The 21,679-nt window shown below is 58.7% G+C and overlaps 1 protein-coding gene across 1 annotated transcript in view; it reads left to right on the top strand.

The window, feature by feature from the left end:
* LOC117651217 (netrin-3-like) overlaps positions 1-21,679 on the top strand; it is a gene marked incomplete at its 5' end in the record, with an annotated part of 104,077 nt that overhangs the window by 56,212 nt on the left and 26,186 nt on the right. The window contains one exon of the mRNA XM_034395031.1: positions 16,748-16,936. Coding sequence (XP_034250922.1) covers positions 16,748-16,936 — 189 coding nt within the window. The remainder of the gene's footprint in view (positions 1-16,747; positions 16,937-21,679) is intronic.

Here is a 21,679-nt window from a genome sequence, read left to right as displayed (position 1 = left end):
GGCGCGGCGCGGGGGACCTTTGCTGTCTAATCAAACGATAACTGGGGCAGCGCGTGCCCCGCATCGGCAAACCTCGGCGGCTCAGAGCCTCCCCGTTGAGACACTGCACTGTTGGAGCTCCACTGCGGGCATTGCCTACCACACTGCACTCTCATTTCAGGATCGTGGCGGCACGTTGAAAAGAACGTGACAGAATGTCACGTTCGTTTGAGCGTTGTGTCACATTCGTTTGGATGTGAATCGGCCAAAAATTAGCTTGTTCACAATCAAACGAATGTGACAAAATGCTCAAACGGATGTGACATTTTGTCACGTCCTTTTCAACCTGCCGCCACGATCCTGAAATGAGAGTGATGCCATTCAGTTTGCAATACTTTTATCACTTATATTGGCTATGAAAGTGGGTAGGTAGTTAGTTTGCAATGCCCCTCTTGGTTCGTCGTACCCCGGCCACAATATTTTAGTTTGAGCAAATGTAATTTAGCGATTAAAAAGCCTTTTCTAGTGTGGGAAAGAACTATTCCAAAACATTTGCAAGGTATTTCGTATCGCAGAATGTAAACAGTGGTTATTATAACTGAAACAAATGCCAGCACGATTTCAGTTTCTTTTCTCATCAATTTCTGTTTCCCATCATTAATAGATTAAACATCATTGCCAGCTTGTCAATGCATTGACAGGGTAGTGGTTTCATCAACAGCCAAAACGCTTTCAACGAGCTTGGCCGCTCTTGTTTGGCTAATTAGCGCGTCCAATCATCTCCATCTCTCTCTCTCTCTCTCTCTCTCTCTCTCTCTCTCTCTCTCTCTCTCTCTCTCTCTCTCTCTCTCGCGCCTGGCCGCGTAATGGGATCCATCACTTATTTTGACAGCAGCACTGGAACGGAGCCTGACAGCAGTGCGAAAGGCTTGGCAGACTCCGCCACACAGTGGGCCAGAAGACCGGCGCAGGCAGCCAAAACTCTTACCGCGGAAATTTTCTTGAATTCCTTCAAAATATCCAAGTTAAGTCACTTGCTTGGTCTAAGTAAATTATGCCTTTGTCCAGAAACAACCTGAGCTTGGAAGTTAACAGCACTCCGCAACTCTGAAGTGTATTGAAATTCAAACTTGACTCCGGATTGGATTGGGTGGTGGGAAGCCTGTCGTGTCCGTCGGGAGTGAAACCACACTCTCACACACAAACACACACACACACGCGTCCGATTGGAATCGTCGAGGGCCGGTGAGGCCGGGCCGGGCAGGCCGCGCCACCCGCACAGCCACTCGATTCAGAAGGGCCGCTATGTCTCTCTCGCACTCTAGGGTGTTGCGTTAAGGTGAGAGAGAGACAGAGCGACGACAACACTGGGGACACAGGGACACCTCGCCGCCACCACCAACGAGGCCCGCATCCCGGACACGCCCTGGCCGGCCTGGCCCTGGACATCCAGTATGAGATTAACGCCCCGCCAGCTGCCCGCTGGCTTCGGAACTTCGATGGCATCTCATGCCCTCTCCCTCCCACCCGCAAGGTTACCTTGCCTCACAGGCTTGCAGAGTTGCGTTGATTATGTTGCGTTCGGTTTGAAGCTCCGTATACCCATTCCAAAATTCGATGTTACAGTCAAATCCCGGACGCGTTTTGCGCACCAGAGGAAATGGGACTCCAACCAACGTATATGACCGCACCAATAGATTCCTCTTCAAACGAGGAATCCATTGGTGGGGTCACACGTTAGGTTCGATTCCTGTTTAGCGACTCAGGAGCTCGAAACGCGTCTAGAGTGTTGGCCACCTCCTCCGGTCTTCTGGCCCACTGTGCCCCGAGACGCCGAAGCGAGCCACATTCATACGTGAGCCGGCAATGAGACCTTCGTTCTCTCATTCCCAGAAATTGAGATGAAGGGATCCTTTACAGGCTGTTGACCCGTTCGCATTCAAATGACAGAAAGTCCCCTGTTTACTTTTTGGGCGTTTAAGTTTGTGACAGCTTATTGGAGAGGCTCGTAAGTGAGACCTTAACGGCCAGCCAGCCCCCTGCCGCGAGGGGAATGAGCTTGGGCCCCACCCGCCTCTCTCTGTCGCACTCACAGGCCGCCTCGTGGGGGTGCGAGAGAGACAGGCGGCAGTCCCGGCCCAGGCATAGTCGGGCAGTCCCAGGTGTGAAGAGAGGAGTCATTTGGTGCATTCGGCCCATTTTAGCGGTGCCCCGCCGTCGAACAAAATCCAGAACATAAATCCGCGTCCGTGTTTTTGAGGGACCAATTTGACTGCGTGCGTGACTGCGTGTACACTGGCACGGCCTTTGCGGCTTCGCAGCGTTCATTCAAAGAAAGACCCCCCCTCTCCCCGACTCGGCCACGCGGATGCTGATTTCTTTACCCGGCCGGCCGCCGCTCGGTCGGTCCGTGTTTGTTTTGACGCAAACGCGAGCTCCGTCTCTGTCCGCGGCCGCACCGTGGCCGCGCCAAGAAAACGAATGCGAATTTGAGCGCGCGGATTAGTAGCGCCGCGCGGTGGACCCTCGTGGACTCGCTGCCAAGAAGCCGCAGAAGTGGCGGAAATTACGGCCATCAGGTGGGGGCCCCCCATTCCCCCCCCCCCCCCCCCCCCGGAACTACTGCCAATCACGGGGAGGTTTGGCGTAAACCTCCCTTCGCTCGTGACACTTGGATTTTGGCGGTTTTATGGCGGCACGGGTTCCTGCATTGTTTGAGTCGTCTTTTGATGACAATTTCAAGGCTAATTTTCCTTACAACAATGTCATCAAAACAATTGATGACATTGTTGTCACGTCCATGCTATAAGTATAGGAGCTTCAATCGACTCGACTTGATTCCTACCCTTCAGGTGGCTCCGCCATCTTTAGGACAGTGTGGGAACGTCTCTTGATCCGCCCCTGCTGCGCCGCCCTTGACGGCTGTTCGATGACGAGAGAGCCGAATAGAGTGTACGAGACGGGCAGCGCACCCCGGCAAGGCCTGCCGGGGGGTCGCAGTGGGCCGAGGAGGTGGTTTAAGGATGGACGCTCAACAAACGGCTCTGTCAAGCATGAGCCTGGCATCGCCCAAAATAGGGCAGCACCCCCGCCGAAATGTGTTTTGCCAGCACGTCATCGCCGTGGCGGACAGCGCAGCGGCCCGGCAGAGGGGCGCCAGGGCGGGCGCCCCAGCCCAGGCGCACAGTGCAGCCGGCCAAAACTCCAGCCGCGTTTTGAGCTCCAGGGTCGCTAAACAGGACTCGAACCGAACGTGTGGCCTACCAATGGATTCCGCGAGCGGAGAGCAATCCATTGGTGGGTTCACACGTTCGTTTCGAGTTTCACTTAGCGACTCAGGAGCTCAAAACGCATCGGGGATTTCGCGACGGCGGCGCTCCCTTCGACCCTCGTCTTCCGAGATTTGAGATTCTGCCGTTCGGCACCGCATGTGGGCAGCGCAAACTTTCGACACCTGAACAGAAGACCCGGCTAAACTAGATCACATTCCTGCATGACCGGGCGAGAAAAATGTCGAGAAAATGGCGGAAAGTCGTTAGTCGACCTCATAAAGCCCGGCGTTCCAAATCGCCGGCTCCCGCGCGTGTGGGCGCCGCGTGCCGCCATGTGTTTTCATCTTTCAGATGGCTTGGCATGGCTCGGCATTCCGCGTGCTTCGTGCTGCCCAGTGTTTACCGTGCGCATGCGTGTGTGTGTGTGTGTGTGTGTGTGTGTGCGCGTGTGTGTGTGTGTGAGTGAGTGTGTGTGTCGGTGCGAGATGCAAGCAAGCCGAATGCACCGCGGCGCCGTGAAGCGCATTCCTGCGTAAATCCATCCTCGAGGCGCTCGCCGGACCGCGACGTCTGCAAGGGGCGACGTGGCGGGCGGGGCGGGGCGGGGCGGGGCGGGCGGGGCGGGGCGGGGCGGGGCGAGCGATTCAATCCACAGTGCAGTGCCCATTGGCGCCTATTGAGGTATACCTTTAAGACGCTCGTATATCGCGTTTGAGTTTTCTTCCGTCGGCGTTTGTTTATTCCTACCTTTCCTACATCATTTTTTTTCCGCGCTGCCCACCCACTGAGATTGATACGGTGCGGCGCGACCACCCCGCCACGCCCCGCCACGGCCCGGCGCGCCTCGGGCCCTATGCGCCCTACGGCGGGCGGCACACAGCCGGCCGGGCCGCCAGGCTGTCGCTGCTGTCGCTGCTGTCGCAGGCCGTGCACCTGTCGGCACGCAAATAAAGCGGCCGGCCCACCGCGTCGCCCAGTCTCTCTCCAACACGCGCGGGCGCCGTAGTGCGAGAGAGAGAGACGCAGCGACCCCAGCTCGGTTGGGAAGCAGCCGGCAGGCGTGCGGGCGGTTCGAGCGGGTCCGCGCTTCCCGCGGGGACGGCACGCTGGAGTGGCCTGGCCCCCTGGAGGCTGATCCCGGGTGAGTTGCAGGTGCAGGTGTCTCTCTCGCACTCGTACGGCTTTCCTCAGGGGTGCGAGAGAGACAGACCGATGTGGCGTCGGCATCAGCCTGCTGGCCGCCCTGGCCGCCCCTCTCGGGGAAAGAGGCCTCGTCGGGGTGCAATAAGTTGCTCAAGGGTTGGGGCGTGGCCCGCCTTGCCCGCCTTCGCGGCGACGGGCGCCGAACACGCTGCTTGCGTCCGCGCGCATCCCTGCCTGCGTGCTCAAGCCACCCCGCCCCGCCCCGCCCCGGCTTATAACAGTCACTGATCAAAGGCGTGCGCGGCCGCCTTGCCTTGCCTCGGCCTCACTGGCCTCGGCCCGCGCCGCCCTGCACCGCCCCGCCGACAAGGACACCTTTCCAATAGCGCCATTTTCCAGCGGGCCGGAAACGATTTCATTATTTCTGTGCCACGGCCATGGCCTCCTCCACGGCCTCCTTCTTGGCCTCCTTCTAGAGCGTGGCCTCCTCCACAGCAAAATACGGCCTCGGTGTTCGCCGCCACACGGCCTCCTCCGCGCGGCCACGTCGGCCTCCTCCTCGGCCACGTCGGCCTCCTCCGTGGCCACGACGGCCTCCTCCGCGCGGCCACGACGGCCTCCTCCGCGGCCACGACGGCCTCCTCCGTGGCCACGACGGCCTCCTCCGCGGCCACGACGGCCTCCTCCGTGGCCACGACGGCCTCCTCCGCGCGGCCACGACGGCCTCCTCTGCGGCCACGACGGCCTCCTCCGTGGCCACGACGGCCTCCTCCGCGGCCACGACGGCCTCCTCCGTGGCCACGACGGCCTCCTCCGCGGCCATGGCTTCCTCCCCGGCACGGCCTCCTCTGCAACCTCTTCCACGGCCTCCTCTGCAACATCCTCCGCGGCCGGGTCGTCTTCCAGTCTTCTTCCAGGGCTTCGGCGCTCCGCGGTCTCGGCCTCCCCACACCGGCGCTCCGCGCACTAGCTGTAATGAAGTTGCCGGGCTTCCTTTTGTCGGGTTAGGGCGAGTGGGGCGGGGCGGGGCTAACAATCTGTTGGCCAAAGCCAAAGTTGCTTGCGGCTGGGAGTGGCAGCGCAGCGGTGGCGGCAGCTAGCCTCCAGGCGGGGCGCGGTTCGCAGGGCCCAGGGCGCGGCGGGGCGTATTGGCCGGTATTGGCGCGGGGCATTGGAGTAGCCAGACGACTGGCCCACTAACACTGCGCCGCAGTCGTGTATACCGTAGTGCGCGCAGCTCGCCGTGTGTCTGGCAGTCCCTCAGGTTTACAACCAGGCCCAGGAGCGTCCTGTCGCTGTCCTCGCGCTGCCCGTCTGACGGCCTGCAGACTCATTCCGAGAGTCGTTTCCGTCACCCTGTCTATCTTGCGCTTGTACGGGACGACCCGTGAGTGCGAGAGAGACAGCGCGACGAAAACGACTCCGGCACGAAATGGCATACGATCATGTGTGGTCTAGCCCTTAATGGTAATGGTAATGCCACGCTGCGGCCCGCGCGACGCGGCCGCGGGCGAGTTGCCTAGCTGTCGGGCGTTGCCCGCTCGACGCGCCGCTGCTGGAGCGGGGCGACCACATCGGTGCCGGCGCCATGCCTGCAGCAGTGGGCCGTCGTCGCTCCGTCTCTCTCGCAGCTCTGCGGGACGCTCGTGAGTTCGAGAGAGACGGAGCGAAGAAAGGTTCCGAGCCACGCTCTCGTAGGGTTATGTATCTGTAATGCGCAGAGTGTCCATGTCGCTACGAGCCTCTGCTCTCTTCGATCGCAGGCAGACTCTACCAGAGTGAAGTTAGCCTCTGCTCTCTGCGCAGACGGACTGTACCAGAGTGTAGTTAGCCTCTTGCCTTCTTTGCAGACGGACTGTAACCAGAGTGTAGTTAGCCTCTCGCCTTCTTTGCAGACGGACTGTACCAGAGTGTAGTTGGCCTGTGCCTTCTTTGCAGACGGACTGTACCAGAGTGTAGTTAGCCTCTTGCCTTCTTTGCAGACGGACTGTACCAGAGTGTAGTTAGCCTCTCGGCTTCTTTGCAGACGGACTGTACCAGAGTGTAGTTGGCCTGTGCCTTCTTTGCAGACGCGCCCTTGCAGCCTGGGCAGCCCCTCACGTCCCGATTGGCCTAATTGAAACGGGCCGACACTCGGCCCCGCTTCGCCCCACCTCGCCCCGTGTGTACGTGACGGACATCTGGGGAATCGGGAGGAACACCTTCATTTGTTCCTTTCCTGGCAGCCCCAGTGGACACACACGCACACAAACAAACAGACACATGGTTTCTCTGGCTAATAACGCCCGGTATCTCCACATCTTTCTCTCCCCCCCCTTTCCCTCTCTCTCCAGTGTCTCCGGCCCTTGGCCCTTCCCCGGCCCTTGGTTTGCCGTGTAGTGCAACCCCGGCGCTTTGTTGCGGACTGGGAAAGGGCCGGGCAGCCCAAGCCGTCCCTGCCGGGGTGTGCGCGCCTCCGCCTCGTTTCGATAACACACTCTCTCTTTCTGTCTCTCTCTTTCCCATGCCAAAGTCGCAGGGGCAGCAGCGAAGGGCGGTCCCTTTAAGGGTCACCAAGACGCTGCCGCGGCGTCTCCGCGTAAGCAGCTCGGGGGCCTAAGTCCCCAAAGTGGCCGGCTGAGGGGGCGGGGCGGGGCGGGGTGATCCCGCGCGCCTATGGTAAAGGGCCTGCGCCGCTGTGCCTGGCTGTGCCTTTGATCGGCCCGCTCGACCTTCGGCCGCTGCATGGAGAGCAGCCATCAGGCTTATTCCGTGGGGGTTGCGCGGGGCCCGCACGGGGTGTGGTTTGGGCGTGGTTGGCCTTTCTGCCACTCTTCCTTGCCTCTTTTGCCTTCCCCTCCCCCTTCCCTCCCCCCTCCCCTTTGTGAGCCGGCACTGTGCGCAAACGTCGTGAACGTGCGTTGTCGCTCCGTGATTTGGCTGCCTTGGACGCAAAGCAGTGCGGTAACAAGGACTCAAACCGACACAGGCACACACGAGAGAGAGAGAGAGAGAGAGAGAGAGAGAGAGAGAGAGAGAGAGAGAGCGAGCGAGTCGGGGCCGACTGCGAGAGGGTGCCCAAATCAAACACTGAACACATGAGCCGAAATCTCCTCAGATAATTGCTCACGTAGCTCGCAGCCCCTCACAGAGGGCGCGGGCCAGACAGCCTCCCTCTCCCCCTCCCCTCCCCCTTTCCCCGGCGGCGGGCCTCGTCGGAGCTGAGACGTGTGTACGGGGCGCCGTGGAGGCATCCGAGGCAGTCCCTGCGAGACGACCAACAACAGTGTGCCCCGCCCCGCGCCCTTTGCGCACCCCTTGGGTCCTTCCCGCTCGGGTGCGTACCCAGCACCGCCGGCACCGCCACGGCCTCAGCCACGGCGACGGCGCGGCGAGTGATTTCAGCCGTGAGAGCGGCTTCTCCCGCCCCGCCTCGCCCCGCCCCACCCCGCCTCGCCCTTCCCCGCCCCGCCTCGCCCCGCCCCACCCCGCCCCACCCCGCCCCACCCCGCCCCGCCCCGCCCCGCCCGAGATCGCCATTCCGCGTCTCAGTGATGGACAAAGGGCCAAATCGAAGCAGTGCGTGGGTGGCGAGACGGACGGCGACGCGCGCAGGTTTCCGTCCCACTGCAAGTTGCTCCGGTGGCGGTACTTTTCGTCACTGCCGCTGCTAATCCTCGTTGGAACGGCCGCGCTTTTTTGACGCGGTGGAGGTCTTGTTTGACGGCGGCCTCGTCCGCCGACACGTCGTACAACAAGTGACACACAATCGGACGCCGTGCCTGACCCCTCGCCCCTCCCCTGCCCCGCCTCTAGACTCGGAGGGCCCGTTTATTTCTGTCAGCGCGGTGGCAGGTCGGGCGGGGCGGGGCGGGGCGGGCGTACGTCGGGCCGCTATGGCATAAGGCGTCGATTTCCTCTGGGAATTGGCTAGAAATAATTCTCTGACGTCTCCCCCCAGAGGGACGCGCTTTTTCACGCGAGTTGCCGCCGCGCCGCCTCGCCTTGGCGCGCCCTGGCGGCCCTGGCGGCCCTGGCCTAACGCTTTGAGCTTCGCGTGGCGCCATGGCATGCCATGCGCCGGGCCGCCGCCGCATCGCCACATCGCCCAACGAGACAGTGAGCCATCACCTTGTGTCTCCCTCCGGCCTTCCGGGGCTGCGGGGTGGCCGCTCGACTCGACCCCCCGGCGTTCAAACTGCCAGAAGGCCGGCGATGGCGGCAAAAACTCTGGACGCATTTTGAGCTCCAGAGTCGCTAAATGGGACTTGAACCGAGCCTGGGACCCCCACCAATGCATTCCTCGTTCGGAGAGCTATCCATTGGTGGGGTCACGCGCGCGGTTCGAGTCCCATTTAGCGACTCTGGAGCTCAAAACGCGTCGCAGATTTTGACCGCCTCCACCGGTCTTCTGGCCCACTGCCTGGTGAAGGCCCAAAAAGGGTGTCCCAGAATAGTCATACTTTAGCAGCAATGGCAAGGCACTTCCGTTGGCAAAATAAAAACGCCTTGCTCCAGCGTCAGTTTGATCAAATTTTGGTGGAAAGGCGGTAAAACCTGAAGCGCTATTCTGGAATATCTGGGCTCCGCGCTAGAACACCAATACCGCCTGGAAGGGGTGGAAACATTGCCGCCTGACGACTTACTCATCAGGAACACTCTTTCCAAGTCGAAAAGTGGCGCCGATGTTTAAAGGCCTTTCTCCTCCGCCCCACTGCCTCCACCACTCCGCACAGTGCAGTGGAGCGGCGACAGCCAAGGCGACAGCCGCAGACTGATTCCGAGAGTCGTTTTCGCCGCTCTGTCTCTCTCGTGCCGACGCGCCGTGAGTGTGGGAGGGACGGAGCGACGACAACGACTCTCGGAGCCAGTCCTCCTGACAGACAGCAGTGCGCGGCAGTGTTCCGTCCGAGTGATGCGCCGCGTAATGCGACAAGCGGCAGCCACTCGATTAAGGAGCGCGTCGCGGGGCGTAAGCTGCAATTGGCGGCCCCCTCCCCTCCCTTTCTGCCCCCCCCCCTTTTTCCTCGGTTCGCGGAGCTGGCTCGCTGCGCCGCGTGCCACGCTTGTGTTTTGTCTGCCTCGGCATGCGTAAACGGCGCTGTATGGCCGGGCGTGTGGCGTTGCAAGGAAGCGCTCCCCCCCCCCCTCTCTCTCTCTCTCTCTCTCTCTCTCTCTCTCTCTCTCTCTCTCTCTCTCTCTCTCTCTCCCCGCACTGATAGCACTGGCCGCGTTTTGGACGGGCGCCCAGCACGCCCGCCGTCAGTCACGCTGGGGTCGTTCACCAGGCTCACCAGGCGACGTACACAGAGTACACAGTGTAGGTGGCGCCAAAGACAAGGGTTGAAGGTGTAGGCGCCGGGCTGTGCCATTCACTCATCTCGCCCGGCCATAAACAGCCAGCCACCTTCAAAGGAAGGGACAGGTCGCCAGATCTGCGGGGCAACGTGGCCTGCTCCGCGCATCTGACTGTCCGGACGCCACCGAATGTGTTGTTTCGGAGCGGCCATCTCCAGAGGGCTGCTCCGGCGGCCTTAACGAGCCTTGGTCGATCCAGTCGGTTGGTGAAACCGCGCCGTTCATTGGCTCGAGAGAGACGCTCGCCAGTCAGCCAGGAGAGACTGCTTGGGCGGTGCGGTGCGCAAAAGGAGTAGCTTGCTCTTCGTCGGGGTTTTGGGCCGCGGTACATGCTCCGTCTTCGCCCCCGGGGGGCTGGGGGGCTGGGCTCCTGGAACTCAACGCCGCCGGGATCATCCATGCGGATATGCTTCTGGAACGTCGAGGCTGACCGAGCGAGGGCGCGGCACGGCGTGCAAGCGGTCAAACGCGTTTTGAGCCCCCATTTAGCGACTCCGGGAGCTCAAAACGCGTCCGGGACTTTGATCGCCTCCACCGGTCCTCTGGCCCACTGTGTGGGTCGTGCCTCGTTGCGCAGTATGGAAGTGTGAAATTCATCGATAGCCACGTCAGCCACCCGAGCGTGGGCACTCATGGGCGCTCATGGTAGCCGCCAGGGTGGTCTATGGTGGCCATGGTGGCCCATGGTGGCCTGGTGGCCGCCAGGGTGGCCCAGGGTGGCCGGGTGGCCCGGGGGCGTCCCGCTCCCTCACTGCGAATTAAAAACGGCCCGTCCTGTGTGTATATTGGAGGCGACGCCGCCTTGAGGGCACATTTTTATTATTTTGTGCTTTATTATTTAATTTATGTGAGGCGGGGCGGGGAGCGTTGCCGGCGATGTGATGGAATGTGACGAGTTGATTAAATGCGGCGACGCGGTGGCAGGGTGCCGCAGCGTGCCGCCCTGCAGACCGATTCCGAGGGCCGCTTTCGTCGCTCCGTCTCTCTCGCACTCATGGGGTGTCTCCTCTAGGTGCGAGAGAGACAGAGCGACGAAAGCGACTCTCGGAATCGGTCTGCCGGCTTGCCGCCCTGCCGCGTGCTCTATTTCGGGAGGCTGCAGTGATTGCGGGGTTATTGGCACTCGTTATTCGCGGCGCTCGCCTCTGAGGACCGGCGGGCCGCCCCAAGGAGAGTGCGAGGGAGACAGCGACCAAAGGGGTCTTCGGAACCATCGGTCTGCAGAGTCGTCGCGCCATGTCGGCCAAGAACAGTAAAAAAAAGATTCGCTGTTTTGGTGGTCGTTCTATATCCAATCTCACCGAAACGGGTACCCCTACAAACCCGGCGACGGTCTGTCACCAAAACGGTGACCTGCGTCACCAGGTGGTGTTCCGCCAGAGAGGTTAGGATGACCACAACAACTGTTTTTGAGCTGTTTGTGCATATTTGTGCGTGCCCGCCGGCAACGTTACGCTTTGATGAGTCACGCGAATGATTACTGACAGCCCCTGACTTGTTTTGTGTCCTATTTCATATTAATACGACGATTAAAAGTCGCTGGCGGGAGGGTGACTGCAGTGCCGTTCTGGTGAGGTGGCTGCTCCGGAACGGACCGAGCGCCACCGAAACTAGACCGAGCGTCGCCGAAACGAACAGAGGGCCGCCAGAACAGTTTGAGGGTGTTGCTGTTCTTGTAATATTCTCGTTTTGGCGCCCAGACGTCACCGAATCGGCGAATCTTTTTTTACTGTGAGAACGCGCGCTCCCAAACATCCTTTAAGCCAGCCCGCCCCGTCCGTGAGGGGCAACCGCGGGTTAACCTGGGCTGAAACCTCGGGTTGACCTCGGGTGAAACCACGGGTTAATCTGGGGTGAAACCTCGGGTTGACCTCGGGTGAAACCACGGGTTAATCTGGGCTGAAACCTCGGGTTGACCTCGGGTGAAACCACGGGTTAATCTGGGCTGAAACCTCGGGTTGACCTCGAGTAAAACCTCGGGTCGACCTCGTGTAAAACCTCGGGTTGGCCTCGGGTAAAACCTTCCGGTAAAACCTCGAGTGAAACATCGGCTAAAACCTTTGGCAAAACCTCGGGTATGAGTTGCCTAAAACCTTGGCTGAAACCTCGGCTAACAAGGGAACCTATTCAGGGGGTACACTCAGATTTCGACCAAACTTTTTTTTTCGAAAGAATAACATATAAGATTAAGAATGCACCCCAAAGTTGGTGCCAAGATACATGTCCACACCCCTCCTGACTTTTTTAAACCGAAAAAAGGGGTAAAATGGCCCATGTTTTTACATGCAACGAGCAGATTTTCGGTCGTAAATTGGGCAGTCGCACCAAATTTGTGCAAAATATGATAATATATGAAACAGACCAAAATTTTCTATCATTTTCGTCACAAGGGGACCAAACATTGAATGAAATGACAAAAAACCGGACTTCAAATTTTCCGATTCGATGTCCGAAAATGACCCATACACTGCAAAAAAGCTTATTTTACCCCTTTTTTAGGTTTTAAAAAATTGGTAAAGGGTGTAGATATATATCTTGGCACTAACTTTGAGGTGCATTCTTAATCTTATATGTTATTCTTACGAAAAAAAAAGTTTGGTCGAAATCTGAGTGTACCCCCTGAATAGGTTCCCTTGTAAAACTACTGGTTAAACCTTGGGTAAAATCTGGTGAAATCTCGGTTAAAACCGAGGGTAAAACAGTGTAGCGCGTCTCTCGTCCGCTCCCGCCCCCTTCAGTCTTTCGCCTTTTGCCAGGCAGCCATTAGCCCCTCCAGCGCCCCTTATCCTCCGCACGTAGTTCCACAATAAAGGCGGCCAGGCACGGCCGGGCAGGTAGTCGCACTGTCGCAGCGAGGGCGTTAAATCTCACCGCCTTCACGGTTTCGTCGTTGGCTCCTTCGCCCCGCCTATTAGTCCAGCTCTAATTTAATATCCTGCAAGGCGCATCCCCCGCCCCTCGCCCCGCCCCCCGCCCGGAGAGGGGGAGGGCGAGGGGAGCTGACGCGGTGGTGCGTGATGCTGCTGTTGATGTTCTCGCCAATGCCCTTCGGCTGGATTCTTTCTCTCTCTTTTTGACGAGAGCCTCCTTTATTTACATTGTGCCATTTTCCGAACCCTCTCCGCCGCTTTGCACAGCGGAACCTCTGGGAACCCTGCACAGTGGGCCAGAAGACCGGCGGGGGCGGCCAAAATTCTAGACGCGTTTTCGGCTCCAGAGTCGCTAAATGAGGCCCCACCAATACATTGCTCTCCGTACGAGGGATCCAACTGTGGTGTTCAGTTCGAGTCCTTGTTAGCGACTCTGGAGTTCGAAAAGGGTCTGGAGTTTAGGCCGCCTTCACCGGTCTTCTGGCCCACTGTGCCCTGGCGCATAAGCAGGCAGGGCCGAGGCAGAGTGTGCGCAGAAGCGACCAGGCGTGCTGCTGCACCGTCGTTTTGACAGTGCAGGCCACACCGCGCCGCACCGCGAGACTGCGAAATAACCGGAAATAACCGTGCAATTGGACCCGCGAAGCGCTTCCGCATAATGCCATCCAGGCCCATCCTGGGATGTTTCCAAGCTTCCCCCGTCCCCTCTCCCTCCCTCTTCTCTCTCTCTCTCTCTCTCTCTCTCTCTCTCTCTCTCTCTCTCTCTCTCTCTCTCTCTCTCTCCTCTCTCTCTCTCTCTCTCTCTCTCTCTCTCTCTCTCTCTCTCTCTCGCTTTCGCGGCCATTCCCCGTAAACGTGCCGCTGGCGGCGCGTGCAGGTGCGAACACTGCGAGGAAGGTGGCGGGCGGCGCGACCACATTCCATCAATCAGGCCGGTAATGGCGGCAACGCCACGCGCGCTGTCTCTCTCACACCCACGCGGAACGCTTCGTGAGTGCGAGAGAGACAGCGTGACTTAAGAGTGTGTCGGAGTCAGCCCGCGGTCCGTCGACGTGCACAGGGGTGACGCCGCACAGTGGGCCAGAAGACCGGTGGAGGTGACCGAAACTCTAGATGCCTTTTGAGCTCCAGAGTCGCTAAATGGGACTCGAACCGACCGTGTGACCCCACTAATGGATTCCTTTTTCGGAAAGCAAGCCATTGGTGGGGTCACACGCTCGGTTCGAGCTCCATAAGACCAACCGCCATCTTCCAGTCTTCTGCCCCACTGTGCGCGCCGGCCGGACGCGCGAGAGCTCCTGCGGACTCCGGGGGTAGGCAACCCGCCGGCAGGCCTGCGTTACGGGACTGCCTGCCCGCCGGGCGTCTGCCCAGCCTTTCCGCAGACACCGCCCGGCGAGGCCAGGCCGTTGCCCCGGTAGCCCTGGTGCTGCACCCCCTGGCGGCCCTGGCGGCCCTGGCGGCCCTGGCGGCGGTCGTCTCGACGCCGTGCTCGTCCCAGGTGTGTCTGGCTGCCTGCCTGGCTGGCTGCCTGCCTGCCTGGCCGCGGGGTTATCAGCAGCGGTAACGGCGGCGCGGCGCCGCGAGAGGTACCCGTGCATGCGAATGGCTCCACGGAGCTACCCACCGCGGAGCCACCGGCCCCGCCTCGCCCTGCCCTTATCCCTTCTTGACCGCACCTTTGGAGTAAATTCGAGGCTGTGCTGCTCCTGTGTTTACTGGTGGTGTAAGTCTGGAGAGAAGGTGGCTGGGGACAAGGGATCTTTCACCTCTACTACTTGAGAGTAATTCAAAGAAGGCCTAGAGCAACGGGATGTGAGATCTACCAAGTGCAACGTGAAAAGTACCAAGTACGACTTGAAAACTCTCGTGTAAATCTTGTCTGAACGTCAGAAACCTGTCTGAAAACCTGATCAAAATTCGCGCACCTCTGAAAGCTGAAAACTTTTTCTGGCATTCTGTAGAACTCGGGCCGTCAATATCAGAATAAGTTTTCAGAATTTCAGATTCCAGAGGTGCTCGAATTTTGATCGCAGGATTTTAGATATGTTTTGACATTCTGACAAAATGTACACGAGTGAAATACCAAGTGTTGAAAAACACCATGTGCGACTTGGCTCGAAGCTCTTCAGCAAACCCTCTGGGTGCGCGGGGAGAGAAGGGCCATGTCATAGTCTTGCCTGGCTGCGGCGATTCGGCCCCGACGGCCACGCTGCTTTCGCCGCGTTTCTGCCTCCTTGCCCTCTTGCGACGCCCCCCCCCCCTCTCCCCGCCACGCGTCTGGGCCCGTCCCTCGGGACGCGACGCGCCTCAGCAGCCTCGGCCCTCGGCCCCTAAGAATACCTTATATCTTGTTGTTCGGACGGGATTCCTCAAAGTGCCGGAGGGCCCGCGGAGGGCGCAGCCCCCAACGCCCGCCCCTCTCCGCCTGGTTGGCCCCGGCGGGCGTCTAGGCTCCACAACACACTGCCGCCGCCGTCGCGGCAGGTGGGGCCGCGCGGAGGTTCGAGCAGGCGAAGCACAGGAAAGGACTCTTACTATTTCCTCCGGATTCCTGCCAAGGGCGCGCCGCCTGCCCGTCTCTTCGGCCGCACAGTAGCCCAGAAAACCGGTGGAGGCGGCCAAAACCCCGGACGCGTTTTGGAGCTCCAGAGTCGCTGAACAGGACTCGAACCGATCGTGTGACCCCACCAATGGATTGCTCTCTGAGCGAGGAATCCATTGGTGGGGTCACACGTTCGGTTCGAGTCCTGTTCAGCGACTCTGGAGCCCAAAACGCGTCCGGGATTCTTGCCGGTCCTCTGGCCCACTGTGTGCCGTCCCTCGGACGCACTTTATCCGTGTCCTTATTGCGGCCCGCTCCCCCTGCCGTGGCGCGGGCCGTTGGCGCAGGCAGCGGCCTGTCGGACTTATTATTGCCACCATCCCCGTGACGCGGTGCGAACGTGCTGGCCGGGGCGGCCAGGGCTGCCGCCGTGAAGGTCGTGCACGCCGTAAAGCAGGAGGGGCGCCACGCTTCGCAAAGAAGCGCCGGAACTAGCGCCGCCTCTGTGTACGCAATTACGCGCATCTGGGCGTCGTGCCGCGCCGCGCCGCGCCGTGCCCTGCACTGTAGTCCGGGCCGACGGCTGGATTTTACGAGGACGTCTGCCAACGCCAACCTTCTCGACAGGCCGTGCCGGGCCTGGCTGCCACGCGAGCGGTGCGAAGCGCGAAGCGGCGGAGGTGTCACGGTGAGGGGACTCTGCACACTGCGGTGTGTGTGTGTGCGTGTGTGCGTGTGTGTGTGTGTGTGCGGTGTGTGTGTGTGTGTGTGTGTGTGTGTGTGTGTGGGTGTGTGTAGGTGTAGGTGTGTGTGTGTGTGTGTGTGTGTGTGAGGTGGTGTGTGTGAGATAGAGCAAGGTAATTGTGTTTCTCTCTTTGTCTGGCTGCTCTTGTGTGCGTCAGGCAAACCAACCGCTTTGGTTCCCACCCCTGCCCGCAGTGCCCGCTGGGCGCCGACGGCGCTGACTTGCGGTGTATGGACTTGCCCTCCCGGTCCAGCCCCCCGCGACGACTCCACCACGGCCGTCCACGGCCCCTCACTGTCTCTCGCCGCGTGTCCCTCTCGCACTCCGTGCCCCTCCCGGCCAGCCCCGTGCGTAGACAGCGCGCTAGGACGCACCAAGACAACGTCCCGCATAGTAATTTTCTCAGTTTAATAAGGTCAGCGATGGAGTGCTCCCGGTACAGGCGGGGCGGGGCGGGCGTCGCGCGGACTGGGGCCAAAAATTGTGAAGCGGGCGAGAAGCTATGGACAGAAAAGTTAAGCTCCCTTCGCGCCGCTTCGCGCACTCCGCCGGTCCGCGGGCCGCGGCACGGCCTACGGAGTTGGCTGGGCAAACTTGGGCACGCTTACCGTGAGGGATGGGCCGATGGGGTGTGCCACGCCGCGGCACGCCCCGGCACGCCCCGGCACGCCCTGGCGTGGGGTCGGGGAATTGCTTTCGTAAGAACACAAAAGCGGCGAGCTATCGGATGAAGCGTGTATATACCGTTCGGAAGTTTGGGGCTCATCCCGTGGATGGGCCGGGGGAGCCAGCCGGGAACTGCTGGAACTACCGAGCAAGTTAATCATGTTTCGCGTTTGCCCCTTTTCTGTTCCAGCCTGCAACTGCAACGGCCACGCCCGCAAGTGCCGCTTCAACATGGAGCTGTGGAAGCTGTCTGGCCGCGTGTCCGGCGGCGTGTGCCTCAAGTGCCGCCACTTCACGGCGGGCCGCCACTGCCACTACTGCCGCGAGGGCTACTACCGCGACGCCTCCAAGCCCATCACGCACCGAAAGGCCTGCAAGCGTGAGTACCACCCGCAGTGGGCCAGAAGATCGGCGCAGGCGGACAAAACTCTGGACGCGTTTGGAGTTCCAGAGATGCTAAATGGGCCTCGAATCGAGCGTGTGACCCCACCAATGGATTGCTCTCCGAACGAGGAATCCATTGGTGGGGTCGCACGTTCGGTTCGACTCCCATTCAGCAACTCTGGATCTCATAACGCTTCCGGAATTTTGACCGCTTCCACCGGTCTTCTGGTCCACTGTACCCCAGTCCGGGCACGGACATCCTTAGGCTAAAGTCAAAACAAACGTCATTAACTTATTATCAGGGGCTTTGGATAAATTAGCAACAGGCTCTTTGACTGAGAGCCATCCTGGGACTGAGCGTGACAATGGATGTCGAAACCGCTACGCCCGCCACTGCGCTCCGCTTACCCTCCCCAACTCACCCCCAAGAACGCAGTGCGCCATTTTCCGAGAGGGAGTGATCCCCCGCCACGTTTTCAGCATTTCAGCGAACGCGAACGCAGGCCAAAAAGACCTTTCACTGCAGCGCTGCAGTTCGGCGACACTCCCTGTTCGTCGGTCCACTCGCCCTTAAGAGCTCGAAACCCTGGAATAGCCCTGTAAGACCTGAAAGCTGTGGAACGTACTGGAAACCCTGGAAGTCCTGGGATCCCTGGAAGCCCTGAGCTGGTACACTCTAAATGTTCTACAGTGAAGATTCTCCATATTATGGTGAAAATGTTCCATATTATGGTGGTGCCGCTGACTTCGTAACACACCATTGAGAATTCACTGTACCTTATAGAGATTTTGACGAATTTCGTTGGTATTATGGAGAAAATCTCCAGCATATTTGTATGTTGGTACAGCCTTTCACCGTAAGGCATTTACTGTGTAAGCTGGAAGGCTCGGCGCCATCACAAGGCGGAGAGCGAAGCGGAGCAGAGCAGAGGCCCGCTGCGTGGTGGACGGCCAGACGCCAAGGCAAAGCCCGCGCCGCCTTGAATGGGGCCCGTTGCCATTTCGCGACAGGCATATTCGCGTCGCTGCCGCCGGTAAGGGTCGCCAGGCACTAGCGCGGCTCGGGGCGGGGTGGGGCGAGGCGGGGCGGGGCGGGGCAGGGCCGGGTGGGGCGAGGCGGGGCGGGGTGGGGCGAGGCGGGGCGAGGCGAGTGTGCGGCAGGCTGGATTTTGACTTCACCGCGCGTTGCCCGGCGCCGCCAGTCCCGCAGGACTCGGCTCGACTCTGCCCTCCCTCCAGGCTAGGCTAGGCGCACCCAAGGGTCCGAGGGTCCAAAGGCAGTCCCCGGGACCCAAGGACCCCGATGACAACGGTGTGAGAGCAGCACTCACTGGGGGGCGCTCAAGAGAATAGGCCGCGACACTGCAGCCCCGCCCCTGCCAGCCTGCCCTCTGCCCTCCCCTGCCCGCCCCTGCCTGGACAGCCTGGACCTCGAGGCCGGCCAGGCCCGCCAGGCCCGCAAGGGGGGCACTCGAGGGCGGCGAGCCGCATGGCCGCACCCCGCACCACTACATCCCCCACATCCCGGCGGACGAACCTCTCCGCAGCGGTCTGCCGGGCCGTGGTCCTGGTCCTGACCCTCCTGGCGCGGGACCACCGCTTGGGTGCCGTTTGCTGCTCGGTACCCGCTAAGGTACCCGCGAGAGTCGCTGGCCGGTGCGAGCGGGGTCACCTGGTGGGAATCCAATGACCATTCGCGGTTCAATGCTTACATTCACTGCAGGACACGCGGATGACTATCACCTGATACTCAGGTCCTAAAACCTCGGAAGGCCCACGCCCACACTCTAAAAGAAGTACCGAAGATTCTCTATATCATGGTAAAAATTGTCTACGAGGTCGTGAAGCTGACTTTATCTCATACTGTAGAGAACTCTTCGCCTTAATATGTTGGAGCAGCCTTTCACCGTAAGAAATTCAGAGTGCAGGAACCACTCTGCGAATCCAGGTGTGGGACTGTCCCCGCCACTGCAGTGTCGGGCCAGCAGATTCGCCCAATGCCCCGAGACAGCGGAAAGTTGTTTGCGTTCCGCCTGCTGCGAGGCGCGCTGTGTGGCGCTGTGTGGCGCTGTGTGGCGCTGTGTGGCGCTGTGTGCCACGACACTGGCAGGGTGAGGCGCCGCGCCGCTTTCTCGCTTTTCCCGGTCCGGGGCCAGCAGTGCTAACCACACCCCGAGCGGCCAGCAGCCCGGCCGGCAGCGAGCACTCGGAGAGCGGATTGCTCCAAACAGAATCTGTAAATTTGCGCTAATTTTCATTGCCGTCAGGAGTAACGGCCTCGCCTTCCCCCTCCCCTTGTTTGCGTCCCCGAGGGTGTGGCGGGGCGCGGCGGGGGCTTATCGCACCCCGAAGGTGACGAGAATTGAGGAAATTAGTTTAACGCCCCAGCCAAGGACAGTCGCCTGGCCCTGGCCTGGCGGGCCACCCCGTCTGATGGCCGCCACGGTGTCCGAATGCCTGCACTCGAAAGCCTCCCCTTCCTCCTCTCTCTCTCTCTCTCTCTCTCTCTCTCTCTCTCTCTCTCTCTCTCTCTCTCTCTCTCTCTCTCTCTCTCTCTCTCTCTCTCTCTCTCTCAGAGCGTGCGCGCTGTGCGCTGCTCATTAGATTTTTACAAACATGTTGGCCCGACTTTCCGCCGCCGCCGTTCTCTTTTCCCCTTTTGCTTTTTTTGAATTTATTTATTTTCTCCTTTTTCCATTCATACGACTGTGCGGGGTGCAAGCAAGCGACTCGACCCGACCCGACCCCCGGCGCTTGCCGCTCGGGTCAGCGCGGCGCGGTGGAGGGAGGGAGGGAGGGGGAGAGTGGACGAGAGAGATGTAAATAATTCCGGTGCACGCGACTAAAGAGGGTCATGTCGAGCCCTGGCCCTAATTACTGGCTCAAAGTCGGGGGCTGCCTCTCCGCGCCTTCATCCCCGAACGAGAACGAGGTGCGACGGGCCGTCTGCTCCAAAGGCCGCGACAAAGGTGTCACGCCAACGAGCCCTTCCATTCCAGAGTCCAGAGCCTGCACTCTAGAGTGTGAGTCCAGGCCTGGAGCACACTCCCAAAAAACTACTTTAGGCATTACAATTCAAAGTAGCTTGTCACAGCAGAGTATTTTGAGCACAACAAACTTTGTAATTAAGGAACTATTTCATTGTAATACACTGTTAAAAGAAACTGTAGGAAAACAGCACATTTACCAACGAGTGATTTGCTTTTAAGCAGCACGTGTCATCGGAACTTAAAACAGCACAAATGCTGTTAGGAAACAGCAAGTTTCATCATTGTAGAAAACAACAAATATAGTGTTATTGAACGATTTCCAATGCTGGAAAACAGAACGTCTTGTTTGTAAAATTAATGATATATGCTGTTTTGGAACGGTATTCTGTCATTTAAAAACAACACTGGTGTTGTTGGTCATTCAATTGAAGATTTGCCGGAGCATTTTGCAGCTCACGGCTCAAATCAAACTCCAACTATGTCAAAATAAATTCTGTTGTTTCTGAACAGCATTTGTGTTGTAAAGTTTTTTAGCAACACTTCCAATTTTTAAACAGCGGTGAACTGTCCAAGAACTGCACGAACTGTTACAAAACAAATGTTTGAGCCGTCAGGAAACTCCTATTTCCTTCTTGTGAATAACAGAGAGACCGCGTTGAAGAACAGTGCTGTTTGTAAACAGAAAAGAGCGTTTCTGAATGACTGCTAGTATTGGATAAGACTATTAGGACCCTCGACATTTTTTTTGTAAATGTATAACAACTCTTGGTAATTATTCCGTATAGCGGCTCCACCTATATAGGGCGGAAGTTTGGTATCATTGGACAGGTATTGATGAGTACTGTTCGAAACTGCAAGAAATATGTGGCGCTCTTGAAGGATATTGCTATAAATGTGTATTCAAGTACCCTACCCTAACCTCTAACGATGCAGCGATATCGTGAAATGCGCTCGAGCTGTCAACTTACCACGCATCAGGTAGAAGGGAAAATCTTAGGGGGATGTTAGATCTACCTCGCAGACCTACAATATACCCCCAAATATTTTCCCTTCTATTGATTCAAGTAAACTGGACGGGGCCGACGAGTTTACAGAAGCCGCTCCAAGATGGCGCCACCTGTCACCTCAGCAGACGGCCGTGTCAACTTTCCCGAATTAATAGAAGGGAAAATATTTGGGGGTAAATTGTGGGTCTGCAAGAAAGATCTAACATCCCCCTAAGATTTGCCCTTCTACCTAATGCGTGATAAGTTGACAGTACGAGCGCATTTCACGATATCGCTGCATTGTTCGAGGTTAGGGTGAGGTACTTGAATACACATTTATAGCAATATCCTTCTCGAGCGCCACATATTTCTTGCAGTTTCGAACAGTACTCGTCAATACCTGTCTAATGATACCAAACTTTGACCTTATATAGGTGGAGGCGCTATTCGGAATAATTACCCAACTCTTTTGTTTGAAAACAGAAAAGTGTTGTTTATGAACAGGTTGGTGCCATTTGGAAATGGTAATTCTGTTACACAACAACTTATTGTCAGAGGTCAGATACAGAGGGCCATCATCCCTTTTTACAACACTGCTGTTGGATAACGACTCAGTGTCCAACAATATGCCGTTCTTCTACAACAAGTGTTGCTAAAATACTTAACAGGATATATGCTGTTAATTAACAGCATCTTTTCTATCAGTGTACGTCCACCCCGTTTGGCGCTGCGGCCCCAGTAGTGTTGGATGCACGTACGTTG

Source organism: Thrips palmi, unplaced genomic scaffold (genome assembly GCF_012932325.1).
Source record: "Thrips palmi isolate BJ-2018 unplaced genomic scaffold, TpBJ-2018v1 HiC_scaffold_5, whole genome shotgun sequence".
NCBI classification, from domain to species: Eukaryota; Metazoa; Arthropoda; class Insecta; order Thysanoptera; family Thripidae; genus Thrips; species Thrips palmi.
This window is presented reverse-complemented; position numbering and strand designations above follow the sequence as displayed.